Source organism: Alexandromys fortis, unplaced genomic scaffold, assembly GCF_014885135.2.
Source record: "Alexandromys fortis isolate MF-2015 unplaced genomic scaffold, M_Fortis_MF-2015_v1.1 scaffold_232, whole genome shotgun sequence".
In the NCBI taxonomy this organism is placed as follows: Eukaryota; Metazoa; Chordata; class Mammalia; order Rodentia; family Cricetidae; genus Alexandromys; species Alexandromys fortis.
Window position 1 is genome coordinate 815,517 of NW_026068110.1, and position 13,848 is coordinate 829,364.

The 13,848-nt window shown below is 45.9% G+C and overlaps 2 protein-coding genes across 3 annotated transcripts in view; both read left to right on the plus strand.

Moving 5' to 3' along the window:
* The window catches only part of Cfap221 (cilia and flagella associated protein 221), a 93,093-nt gene extending 88,204 nt beyond the window's left edge, over positions 1-4,889 (plus strand). The window contains exons 23-24 of one of the 2 annotated variants that reach the window (XM_050124447.1): positions 1,979-2,074; positions 4,134-4,889. In XM_050124447.1, coding sequence (XP_049980404.1) covers positions 1,979-2,074; positions 4,134-4,242 — 205 coding nt within the window. In that variant the 3' untranslated portion in view covers positions 4,243-4,889. The remainder of the gene's footprint in view (positions 1-1,978; positions 2,075-4,133) is intronic. The other variant, XM_050124446.1, reaches the window with a different exon arrangement.
* A 7,278-nt stretch (positions 4,890-12,167) lies between these two features.
* Tmem177 (transmembrane protein 177) overlaps positions 12,168-13,848 on the plus strand; it is a 5,232-nt gene continuing 3,551 nt past the window's right edge. The window contains exon 1 of the mRNA XM_050124470.1: positions 12,168-12,664. The gene's annotated coding sequence lies outside the window, so the exon portion shown is untranslated. The remainder of the gene's footprint in view (positions 12,665-13,848) is intronic.

Consider the following 13,848-nt stretch of genomic DNA (forward strand, 5'->3'; position numbering starts at 1 on the left):
CTGACTAAATGACTTTAACTGGCTACCTTGTAGTTTTAGCTCCTTTAGTTCCAGAAATACCCAGCTTTTCAGCATTTTCAGTGCCTTGTTTTGCTTTTTTTTTTAAACTTCTCTCATACTTTTCATCTCTTCTCTTTTTATTCAGTAAATGTTACTTGAGTATTTTAAGCTCTTGCAAACTAGTTAAACTATTTAGAAAGCCATTTTGGATCCATTTGATCTGAATCCACATCAAGTTATACAACATGGGACTCCATGAGGATAATAAAACATCTAGTTGAATACAGTCATGACAAGAAATAAGGGGCAAGGCCAGTTCAAGCTCCCTCTCTGAAAAGTGGAAGGAGTGAGAGTATGAGCAAGGAAGTCAAGACCATGAGGGGTTCACCTACTGAGACAGTTTGCCTGAGCTAATGGGAGCTCACCGACTCCAACAAGACTGGGAGTGAACAAGCATGGGAACGAACTAGTCCCTCTGAATGTGGTTGACAGATGGGATAGACGGAGGGGCCATTGGCAGTGGCACTGGGATTTGTCTCTACTGTATGTACTGGCTTTTTGGAATCTTATTCTTTTTAGATGTATAGCTTGCTCAATCTAGATGTAGTAGGGATGGTCTTGGACTTTCCTCAGGGCAGGGTACATTGTCCTCTCTTAGGATTGGAGGGGGTGGGGTGGGAGAGTGTGTGGAGGGAATGGGAGTAGGAATTTGGATTGGTATTTTTTTAAAGTGATAAATTAAACAAAATTAAAAAGTGGAAAAAAGAAAGAAGGAAAGTGAGGAGGAACAGACTACTGAGCTACAGAGTGAACCTGTGGCATTGAGAGGGTAGAAGGTCTACCAAATGGCTGAAGGGATGGCTCAGAGGGTCAGGATGTTTGTCACCAAACTCACATGGTGGAGGGAGGACACTCACAACACACACACACACACACACAAGCACACTCATGTGCGTGCACACACACACACACACACACAGACTGAGTAATAAATAAAATAGATCCTTAAAATTTCTTTCACTAAAGGCTATTTAGAAATCGACTGTTCACAAGGTGACCCAAACTCAGAAAGATAAAAATGTTTCCTGTCGTGTGCAGGTCCTAACCTAGAGTGTGCACATATGTACGTGTAAGCAGCTGTGAGTGTGGGCAAAGCCTGAGAATCTAGGGAGGAGACGGAGAGGGTGATAATAGGGGATGAGGAAGGAGGGGAACAGGTGGAAAGACACATGGGACACGGAAGAGTGGGGAGGCTATCAGGGTGACAGGGGTGGCAGGAGGTGGGGGAGACAGGGAAAGAGAGTCACAAAAGCACCCTTTGCTCTAAAATGTCATAATTGAACTTAATGCATTATATGTTGATTTTTAAAAATAAAATTTTCAAAAGAAATTTGCTTTTTGATTTCACAGCAGCTGTGAACTTCCTAGTTATCCGTGGCTTTGGTTCTATTTTAATCCCATTGTGTCCTGAGTACTTCATTGGATAGATCTAATCTTTTGAAATCCTTTGGGCTTCGTTACAGTGTCGACATGGGCCCTCTGATAAATGTTCCAGGTGCACTTGAAAGGGGCCTGAAATCTGTGACCCCCTTTTTAAAAACAGCTTTTTATTCCTTGGCTATAAATATCTTCCCCAGCATCGTTGGCTGGCAGAGGCAGTGTGTCTGTCCTCTGCTCCTCTACAGCACTGTGGGCTGGTGAAGGCAATGTGTCTGTCTGTCCTCTGCTTCTTTATAGCACCATGGTCTGGCGGGGGACAGTGTGTCTGTCTGCCCTCTGCTTCTCTGCAGCACTGTGGGCTGGCGGAGGCAGTGTGTCTGTCTGTCCTCTGCTTCCCTGCACGTGAACTCAGAGGAAGTAGCTGCAACTAACACTGGAAAGCGCCAGCACAGCAAGGCTCCCAAATGCTCCGCCTTCCATCCTTTGTTTATGCTGAGAAGGAAGAACTGTCCCCACTCAATGTCTAATTCCTTTCCAGAGACCTGTGTGAGCAGAGCATAGAAATCATGCTGACTCCAGAAATGATCCAAGTGGAATTCCCCATGATCAACCACAAGGACGCCAAGAAGGAGAAGTAAGTGGGTGTCTTTACCTGGAATAAGATTCATCCTAGGTGAAGGTCGGAGCTGTCATAATGTCTGAATCTCAGTATCACAAGTGTTGAAAGGGGCATATCTCCAATGTTTCAAATATTTACACGTGTCAGCATTTATACACTATCATCTCCTTCAAATGCTTTAGCAAGAAGCCTTTAAAAAAAAAAGAAGCTGGAGAGATGGGTAAGTGATTAAGAATGCATACTGCTCACCCAGAGGACCTGAGCTCAATCCCCAGCACTCACATCAGCTCAAACCTGCCTGTAACTCCAGCTCCTGGAGAGCCAGTTCCCTCTTCCAGCCCTTTGGGCACCGCATGCATGTGCACAAGCCCACACGCGTACATATACACATAATTCTTTAAAATAACAATAAAATGTTGTTAAAACTTGAATCCAGACATGGGGAGGATCAGTCTGTAAGTGTGTGCTCAGCAAGCGTGAGAACCTGAATTCGATCCCCTAAAACCTGTGTTTTGGTTTGGTTTGTTCTTTAAAGAGGCAAATTGGACGTGGTGGAACATAACTTTAATCCCAGCACTTGAGAGGTAGAGGATCTCTGTGAGTTCAAGGCCACCCTCATCTACGTAGTGAATATCAGACCAGCCAGGGCTACATAGAAAGACCCTGTCTCGAGAAAAAAAAAAAAGATATGATAGTGTATGCCTATGATCTCAGCACAGGGAAGGCGGAGACAGGAAGTTAACTGAATTCGTGTGCTCCAAGTTCAGTGAGAGACCCTGTCTCAAAATAAAGCAAAGAACCCCAAGGAAGATACCCAACGTGTTCTTTACGTTCAGTGCAATGGCTGCACCTAAGCAAGGGCTGTCCCAACCAGCAATTGCAACCCTGCTGCTACCACAGCTGCACAGGCTGCAGCCAGGTGGGAAGTGATCCTCTGCTACCGGCTCTACCACTGCCGCTAAGGGAAACTTTATCTAAATCTCTATCCTTCTACAGAAATCAGGATTCAAAGGTTGAGAGGAAATTCTGTTCACTCAGAGAGGCTGAATAGCAAGCAGCTAACCTCTCCTGGCTTGTGTCTCCCCAAAAAAGGGGCATCCTTCTGCTCAGTCCCCACATAAAAACCTCAGCTACACTTAGTTCCTCCCTAGCACTTCCTGTCAGCTACTTGCTGACTCAGCCTCCTGACCCAGGTTAGTTTTATTTGATCAATTAAATGTAACACGCCTCTGTATCATTAACAAAAACAGCAGAAAAAGAATGTTACACACCTTTACAAAGTTAAAATAATTTTCCACAACACCAGTGTGAGCCTCTGGCCTACACACACACACACACACACACACACACACAAACATGTCTGCACTCACATATCCAAGGATGCAAACCCAGCTATTGCTGTCTGAGCATTGAGATACTGTGGCATCTGTGTGACTGGTTTCTCATTTCACCTTCACGGTGGTCAGAGTGACAGGGGTGAGCAGAATGGGAGGTGGAAACCGTAAGAAACTATGTAGCTGAGACCCAAATCCAGTTAGAGGCACTTGGGGGCTGAAGGTTCGTTCTCACTGGTTACTAAATTACTGCCAAATATAATCAAAACCTTCTTTCTGTATTAAAGCAGAACTTCCAATCTTCATGGGACATCAGGATAATTCACATGGTTTTTTGAAGTTTGTTTACTTGGTGTGTGTGTATGTATGTTGTGTGTGTGTGTTCTCTCCTTCCATGATGTGGGTCCAGGGAATCAGACTCATGTCTCAAGACAGGGCAGCAAGTACCTTTACCCCACTTCTAAATTCTTTTAAATAACATTTATTGATTGAATTTGTATGTTCTCATGTGAATATATATGTATATATGAATATATGTATGGGCCTGTATGGGCCATGGTAAGCACACAGTGGAGGCCAGAGGACACTTGTCTCTCTCTTTCTACTCTGTGGGTCTCGAGGATGGATCTCAGGTCATCAGCCTTGGGGCTGTTGCCTTTACTAAGGAGCCATCTGGCCTGCTTGACTTGCATGTTTTAATAAGTGGCTTAGTGTATCTTTGTTGTGTTTCCGATATTCAGGGATGCCAAAGACTCAGCCCAGCCTCTAGAGAAGGTGGGAGAGAAGGTGCTGGAGGAAATGAAGAATCTCCGGACCAAAGCTCTCAACACATACTTGATTCTACACTAAGCATCACCGTTGTGTCTATTACCCCTCTTTGCCCTCGAAAGCCACTGAGGTCCTCTGAGTTCATTTACATTCAAGCCACTTTTAGAATTAAAGTTTCTAGAGGCAGGAATTGAAATGTGGATGCCTTGGTTTTAAACTATATTTTTTCTTGCTGGAAATAAAAATATGTCATTGCTATGATGGCAACGCTGAGACTCTTGGTACAAGACTAAGCTGGACAAAGGCGAGTGTCACCGTGACAAGGGACTAAGGGCCAGGGGCCGGGAGAGGGGTCAGTCAGTAAAGTGCTTGTCTCAAGCATGAAGACCTGAATTTTATCCCAAGAATCCATGTAAAATGCTGCGTACAAAGGTACACGCTTCTGATCCCAATGATGGTGAACAAGAGGTTGGGGATGGGAGAAGATCCCTGGGACTCAAAGGCCAGCCTGTCTAGCCTGCTTGGCGAATTCTGGGCTAGTAAGAGACCCTGGACTTTTTGGTTTATTTTTTGTTTTGTTTTGTTTTTTTCAAGACAGGGTTTCTCTGTGTAACAGCTCTGGTTGTCCTGGAACTCCCTTTGTATACCAGGCTGACCTTGTGCTGGGATTAAAGGAGTGTACCACCACAGTCCTGCAAAAGAGACCCTGCTTTAAAAATCAATGTGGAAAACATCCTGAGGAATTGTGTCTGGGGTTGACCTCTGGCCTCCACACACACATTCACATGCACCCAGACTTGTCACACACACACATGCCAAGAGACTAAGAGCCAGGCACTCCTACAGCTGTTTCTGGGAGTTGTTTGTGGCAGTTCGTGGACCTGAGAGGGATCTGACTTCCCACCTCTACTGGGAACCTCTCAAGGACCTTGACCTTAGTGGCCACTCCCAAGAACATCATGAGGGCAGGAACACTGGCCCCTGGAGTAGCTGTGCTGGGGGCAGAGCTTGGCTAGGACTGGCTCTGGTGTGGACATAGTGAGACAACTAGAATTTGCACTCACTTGGGAACTGGACAGCACCCCTCTGGGAACTCCCAGAAGCACCTGGAGCAGGAAGTCAATACAAAATGCCTAGAATTCTGGTAACCAGTTCTTTTCATTGTGTTTGTCAACAGGGCTCCATTCACAGGCACAGGCCAGGAAGGTTGATGGTGTCTGGGTTCCGTCACACTCATAATTATCCAAGTGTGTTTGGAAGTATGTTCACTTCTCTGTTCCTGTATGTATGTATATGTGTGTATGTGTGTATGTATGAATGCATGTGTTTGTGTGTGTATGTATATGTGTGTTGTGCATGTATATATGTATATTATGTGTGTATATATGTGTGTGTATATATGTGTATGTATATGTGTGTGCATGTGTCTATGTATGTATGCAATTACTTGTCGATGCAACAAAATACGCAACAAAAGTGACTTAAGGAAAGGTTTTATTCTGGCCCATGGTTTCAAGGAATAAAGGAAAGTCATGGCAGGAAAAGTCATGGCAGGAAAATCAAGCCATCAGGTGAGGAAGGCACCGTGGCAGGAGCTCAAGACAGCTGGTCACATGGTATCCACAGCCAGGAAGTGCTCAGCTCAGCTCACTTCCCCTTTTTCCTCAGTCTGAGACCCCAGACCATGGACAGTGATGTCCACACGTAAGATGGGTCTCTCCAACTCCACCTAACCCAGATAATCCCTGTATAAAGAACCAGATATAACAGACACTGCAGAGATTTATTTCCAAGGTGATTCTAGATCCAAAATTAATGATCAAGATTAGCAATCAACAGTATATAATCTTAAATTGTCAGAACCTGCCTCTCTTTCTCACATACACACACACAGGAGAACATACACACACACACACACACACACACACAGACTCCAGTACTCATCCTTTGGACAGGACAGCAGCTGACTGCCAGGAACCCACCAGAGACCACTGGCGCTCAGGAGCCCTTTGGCTACCCATCATTCGCAGGGCAACCCCTCATTTCTCAGCCCGTGGGTCAGCGGCCTATTCATCTGAGTCTGCTTGGGAGAGAATGTTGGCTTCTGCTGTGTTGAGGATGTGGCTCGGCTGCTGGAGAGTTTGTTGAGTTTTGTGTGAAGTCCAAGTTCCAACCCCAGCTCTGTGCAAACTGGGTCCTGCATTGAATACATCTGCTTGGCCTCCGACACTGCACAGACAAGTCCAGACTGTGCTTCTGCAGGACCTGATTCCTCCAAGTTCAGGTTTGGCACTTGTCTGCTTCCCTCCGCAGCTCCAGCCATCGGTTCCTAAGCCTCTGGCTGGTTCTCCTCCTTGCCCCTTTCCTTTCAGGTACTCAACATTGCTTTCATAACTCCATTAGTCATTTTTTCATTACTGTGACAAAAGAAACTTAGGGACAAGTTTGTTGTGGGTTATGGTGCCAGGGAACCATCATCAAGGAGGCAGGAGTGTGTGGCTGCTGCTTGCGTTGCATCCACGGTCAGGAAGCAGAGAGAGACGGATGCTGGTGCTCAGTTCACTTTCTCCTTTTCATCCAACCCGGGATCTTAGCCCATGGAGCTGTGTCAGTCACAGTCATGGGGGTCTTTCCACCTCTTTTAGCCTGGCCTGGAAACTCCCTTACAGACATGGATCCCGTCAAGTGGAACCTCAAGATTAACCTCACAGTGACTCTCTGGCTCAGGCTTTGTTCTATGAACTTGAATCTGTTCACATGTCAGTGTACGTTTGTGCCTGCCTCAGTTTCCCCACCTATAAGTAAGCACCAATTTCCCAGCTTTTCTGACCTAAAGCTTAAAGCGATAGGAATAGCTGCATTTAGCTGTGTTAGGGTTTCTGTGCCCTCTAGCGGATGTTACAGGAAATACATCTCTTGACTTGAATGTTCTAACCTCAGTTCCTACGTGAACCAAATCACCTTTCAGATGGTTCAAAGAGCTTTTCCCCTCCTTCAGATCTCCTGTGGATGAAAAGAGGTAGGGAAACGTCAAAAGTGTTATCCTGAAATCCATACAATGGTAAAAGTTCCTTTAGCACACTCATTGTGATGTTCAGAGGTTCTCCAGGATCTGTTGGGCCAGTTTCATGGGGACAGTGGCTAGAACAAGATTGTCATCATGACTGAGTGACTGGGAATCTCGGGTGCAACACTAGCTTCTGGAGATCTGGCAGCTCTCTGTCTCTCGCGCTTACTAACATTATCACACCTTTCCTGTTAGATTTAAACTAGGGGCTAATCAGGCCACACTAACCCGTACAGTAGGGAGAGTCTCTGTGAATCTGTATCGGGCAGCCAGTGTCCAGTACCAGGACTCCAGATCAGAAAAGCTAAGTTCCAGACCAGATGTTGTTCAAGTTAAGCCCATCTGGAGCCTCCTGTGCCCATGCCCATCCTCATAGTTGATTCAGGATCCCTGCTGCTACAGAGAGATACAGCCACTCTTCTCAGAGCCTGTGAGTCTGTAGACAGACTCCTCGGGTGCCAAGAGTCCTGAGAACGACAGGCACCCAGGAGACTTACAGAGCTCAGGTTGCCAGATTCAGGCATGAGGGAGGCTAGATGTTAAGGGAGTGCATCCATCCTCCATATCTCCCCATCACCTAGTTACACATTAGCAAGAGTACTTCCTTCTCATGAGACACTCCATGCCCTTTCCCCCAAAGCCTAGATAGACTCCTTGACTCCCTGGGCAGTCCAAAATCCTTTGCTCACTGTCTCTTGTGGCCTCAAGAAATAAACACCATCGGTGTGTGCTGTTGAACTCAGGGCCTTATAGTTTCCTAAGACTCAGTATAATGGTAAAAATAAAATGGTGCTGTTCCATGAGTGGCAGCAGTGGTAGCAGCGGGCAGTGGGCCATGAGGGGCAGCAGGTCCCCACATGGCAGGTGAGAGACAGAGACAGATAGGCACACCATGCAGAGAAAGTGGGTATTTATTTAGTGGGTTATGGAAGGGAAAGGGGAAAGGGAGAAGGGGAAGAGCAGAGAGAGGCAGAGATAGAAAGAGAGAGAGAAACAGAGAGAGAGGGAGGGGGAAGAGGAGAGGAGAAGCTACCTCTTCAGGAGAGAAATGGAAAGGGAAGAGCTCAGGCTGGAAGAAGAAGGCAGATCTGCTTGCCTTGGCAGACCAGGGAGGGGGTGGGCAGGGCATGTCTCTTAAAGGGACAGGGCAGACCATTACACTCAGGAGCTAGAGAATTGAAGATCTCAAGAGTAACCTCTCTCCTTTCAGATTAGTTATAGCTCAAGCACTTTTAGTTGGTGAAGTATTTTTTACAAAACGTTGCAGAACTTGGGGATCACTGCCTGTGCCCCCACGAACCAGGTCTGGCCACTATCAACAGAAAATCAGCTCTCTCATCAAAGTAATAAAACTATTATGTCCAGATCACAGAGTCCCCCCAAAACCAACCAAGAGACCAAGTCCTGTATGTAAAAGCAAAGAGCCTTTATTCTCACACAAGTTTGCAAACTTGGACTCTCCATGTGTCCATCATATTGCAGTGGTCGGAGAGTTCCAAGCTCAGTTAGGGTTGGGTTTTTATAGAGGCAAAGGTGGAATTTCTAAGGTTCAGGACCCCTGATTGGCTGACATTTGTCTAGGGGTGTCCTGTGGAAAAGCGATGGGTGTGTTCTGGCAGGTGATCCTATTTACAATGGTTGGAACCTTAGGAATTTCCTTTGGATGGTCTGTCCCTGGGTGATACCTGGGTGGTCTCAGTTTGTGGTCTTTCTTGGAACTAGGTAATTCCTTAGGGTAAACTACTGAGACTCAGGCCTCTATTGAGCTTGTCAGGGCTGGGTCCTACATAAACACAGATTATTCTGGAGCCAAAAACATGTGTCCATGGCCTGGAAACACAGATATAGATCTCCCACATACCACATCATATATGAGTCTTTTCTTTCAAATAAAGTCTTTGAAGGGTCTTCCTCCCCTAACTTAGGGTTAGTGGCTAATTGGTACACAATAGCTATCTAAACATGCTCTGATCTGCTTTGAACTTCTTGAAGGAGCAGGTGAGTCCAACTAGTTGGGGGGGGTATAATGGTGAAAACAAAACGCTGCAGTTCCCTGAGGGGTGCAGTGGCAGAAACACTGCAGGTTCCCAAGTGGCAGCAGCAGGCAGTGGGCCACAAGACCACAGTGGGCCATAAAGGCAGCCAGGTCCCAGGCAGGAAGCTGTGCAACAGGTAAAAGACAGAAACCTGTCCCACGAGGACCCGTGGTAGGTGAAAGACCTAGACAGATAGGCACACCATGCAGAATGAGGTTGGGTATTTATTTAGTGGGTTATGAGGGGCAAAGAGAAAGGAAAGGGTAGGAGGGAGAAGAACAGAGAGAGAAGAGGGAAGGGGAGAAGTGGGGAGGAAGGAGAGAAACAGAAGCTGCCCCTTTGGGAGAGGAAGGAAAGGAATGGACTCAGGCTGCAAGCAGAAGGAAGATCTGCCTGCCTCGGTGGTGGAAAGGGGAGGGAGTAGGCAGGGCTTGTCTGTTAAAGAGACAGAGCAGACCATTACATTCCCATTTCTTTTTTTATAATAAAAAGGTGGGAGGCCAGACTCATCAGGTTAAAGGAATTAGGGCAGCAGATTCTCAAGACTGCTTCCTGCTTATTTGTGGGCATTGTCTGGGAGGAGAAACCTGAGAAAGCTGGGTGCTGATCACATCCTGGAGTAGCTGGACTCCTTGTTCCTGCCCAGTGTTTGTAGTATAGAAATGTCTGGTGTCTCTTACACCTGTTTAAGATATTGGCAAAACAGAGAACAAAGTTAAGTTCAGAAAAAAAAAATTTAGACCAGAGAGTTGAGAGGGGTGTATCTGATCTGTTTAAGGTGGATTATTCAATTCAGCTCCCTGGAACTCACAAAAATTTTTGATTTTATTAGAACATAAGTTTTAAACATATGCATTTTATAAACAGTAGCATACTTATGTCAGAATGACTGTGACAGATATTTTGCATAATGGAAGTATTTTTAAGATTATGAAAGGCAGCATGAGAGAAAAATTTGATAGCATGAACTTGTCCTCACACCTTTATAAATTGCAGGTACACACCTTAATAACTTGTATTTGTATTTTGCTGAAATTTCTTTGGTCATGTTATCCTTTTAAACTAACAAAACCTCTCAGCTGTCAAACTGCATCAGAGATCTCTGAGAAGAATAAATTTTTACTTGAGTTTTTGATTTAAAAAGACAAAGAACTTACTTGGTTGGCACCTAGAGCTAATCCTCAGGGTCCTCCATGGTGGCTGAGGGTCATATTTGCCTTTTGCTGTTTAGCACAGGGCCTGCCAGGCTCTAGATCCTGTGGGCTAAGAAATCTGTAGGAAGACAAGCCTGCCTTGACCTGAGCATCTAGGCTGTGGATTCCAGCGATTCTGTCCATGTCTGGAGATCTTCAGTTTAGATGAAAGGCAGTTTTGCCCAGTGGTCAGCATTTGGTAGTTGAAACAAATTGCAGATGGATGTTATTCTGTGCTCATTTGTCTTCCATGACAGGTACAAAGAAGGCTTTTCAAAACGAACTGGCTTGCTAGAATACCTGACTGGTAAACTCTAGATTCAGTAGCAGACCTTGCCTCAGTAAATAATGTAGGGAGTGACTGAGGAAGACACATGACATCAGCCTTAATCCTCGACATGCCTGTATGCACACATACACATGCACATCTACACACATAAACATGCATATACACATGTGCACACCACACACGTACAAAAATTTTAAAAATCAAACCTTGAGGTGCATATGGAAAGTAGTCAGAGGACCCTACCCCCAGTACCCAACATTGTACACCTTACACAGAGTGATGGACCACACTGCCTCCATTTTAGGCTTGAAAGCTCTCCTAGAGTAAAGACAAACTAGGCTGATTCCTGTTTATGATTAAATCTGTTTCTCAAAGATAGGGCTATGCCCCACCTGTAACCTTCACTACAAAGGGTTCTGCACTGCCTGTTCCAGGAAATGGAAGCCATGCCTTTGTTTCAAAGGGATATTATGCCCACCTTGTGATGACTGCCTTGTGACCATCTTGCAAGCATGTCTCCGCTTCAGGTTGTTATGGCCAACTTGTTATGCGATGTCCTGCCTCTGTCACCTCACTTACTTGCCTGCCAAGTCCCCCAATCGAAAAGCCCCTACTCCTGAACTATAAAAATCCTTATCTTGCCGGGCATGGTGGCACAAACTGTTAATCCCAGTACTCAGAAGGCAGAGGCAAGTGGATCTTTGAGTTTGAGGCCAGCCTGCTCTACAGAGTGAGTTCCAGGACAGCAAGACTACACAGAGAAACCCTGTCTCAAAAAAATTCAAACAAACAAACAAACAAAAAAGAACCAACAGTTCAATCCAAGTGTGGTTTGAGATGTCTCGGGGAATTTGATCAATTAAAGATGAAAATAATGAGATATAAATAAGGAAGATATTCTGTAGGGCTTGTGGGCTGATTGAAAGTTGGCCATAAACCAAGTAGAATGTCTTAATACAAAAAAATTTTTGGATGTGTTAAGGTAATATTTATAAACTATGAGACAGTTAAACATATTATTCTAACCTACAGAATAGTAATTAAAGCTCTAGTAATACTGAGTATTATTTTCACACCCCAAAGCACCCTCAGGATTGTTTTTTAGAAAACTCGTCAAACTATTAATGAGATGGCTCAATTGGTAAAGCGCTTACTACAAAAGCATGAGGGCCTGGACTCAACCCCAGCATCCACATAAGAAGCTGGTGTTTTGGTGCATGCTTTTAATCCCAACACAGGGGAGGCAGAAGCAGGCAGATTCCTGGGGTCTACTGGCCAGGCAGGCTAATTTAACTGCTGAACCCCAGGTGACAGTGAGAGACCCTATCTCCAAACACTGGGCGGCAGGTTTCTGGGGAACATCCCAGGCTGACCACTAGTCTTCACAAGAATGGATGCACACGTACTATCCACGCATCCACAATTTGCTGGGTGTGGCTTCCAGTATGTATTTCTTGCTTAACTCTAATCTAGTCGTCAATACGCACTTCTTGCAAACTTCACAAGGCCACTTGACTTTTGGAATGCAGCGGTCATTAGCAGCAAATTCCAGACCTTCCCGGCCTTGTTTTTCTCACTAAGCTTGGCTCTTCTTCCAGCGTACCGCGCAAATACTTATTTTACTCTGACAGAGAAATCAGGACCAGATGACCAGACCGTCTCTATCTTAGCTCCGAAAGGTCCGCGACACGTGAACGGGATGACAAAGTCGCTGGGCGACTCCTCCACCGCCGGGATTACAAGCCATAGCTTAGAGTGGGGAAAGGCTCCGCCAGACCCGGAGCACAGGCGGGACTGTAAGCCCCGCCCACCAAGCCCCGCCCCGGCCAGAACGCCCCACCTCGGAAGGCAATAGACCGGCGTGCTTTGCGCCGCTGGGTGCGGCGCGGGAGTCTCGCTTTCCAAGGCTTCTGCAGAGGTGAGCGCTCGCGGGTAGCACTGAGAGGGACGTTCTCCTGCTTCCGGGTGCTGTCGGGTTCCGGCTGCAGGAAGCCTGTGGGTCAGGGCGGAGGGGTGTGGGGGACCCTTCTAAAGCCAGAATCCTACATCCGCTGCTGGGCCCGCCGCGGAGCTCACCGACTGACCCCGGCGAGTTTGTTGACTGTCTCTGCAGGACCCCGCCTTAGCTAGCCTCAGTTTCCTCTGGGAAAGAGTGGCTTAAATGGTGTGACTCAGAACCCTGTCTTCTGTTTGCAGCAGTACATTGCTTACCAAACGCTCTGTGTGGATAGGAATACAATGACATTTTATCCAAAGAGAAATAGAATGATAATTAGTGGCATAGTATAGTCACAGACGAAATAAAGTGCACATTCAAATGTGCGCCTGTGAGACCCTGTCCCCCCCCCCCAAAAAAAAACAGCAAAACAGTATTGACTGTATGATGGTAAGTCAGGTTGATGGACCGTTTTGGTCTATTCGTGTACATGCAAGAATACAGTTTTTTTTTTTTTTAAGTGAAACACCTGCCGTGGTTCCCAAGCAGCCTGTGATCAAATATTGAGCCTGTACTATCAACGGCTAACATGCCGCACAAAGTACTACACAATGCATGTCCTGACTGACAGGAGTTTATTTTCCTTTAATTCGAGATGCTGAAGGTCCAAGACAATAAACCTGACCCAACGACACTTATTTTCACAGCTGGAAATCAACCGTTGTGGTATAGGTTCCTGTGTTGTGAGTGTTTTCCTTTGTATCGAGTCCACCAGCTGCAAATCAAACGTGTTTAGGGGAAGTTTCCATCGGTACTGAGCATGGCTTTATTCCCCTAAGCAATGCAGCGCCACAACAACACATGTAGCGTTTGCGTTGTAATAGGTACCGTAAGTGACCTAGAGTTGACATAGAATATAGGTAATGGCCTGCCTGTTAATCCCAGCACTTGGAAGGCAGAGATGGGAGGATAGATCTCTGTGAGTTTGAGGCCAGCCAGATCTACAGAGTTCCAGGACAGACTCCAAAGCTACAGTGTAACATGAAGGGGCCTGGCTTGTTTGTTGTTTATTTCGCCCTTTACCCCACAACTGTTTAGCCCCAAAGAAAATCACACATAGGTCTCCATAAATTATACGCTGATTGGCCCATTAAACTCTAGCCTCT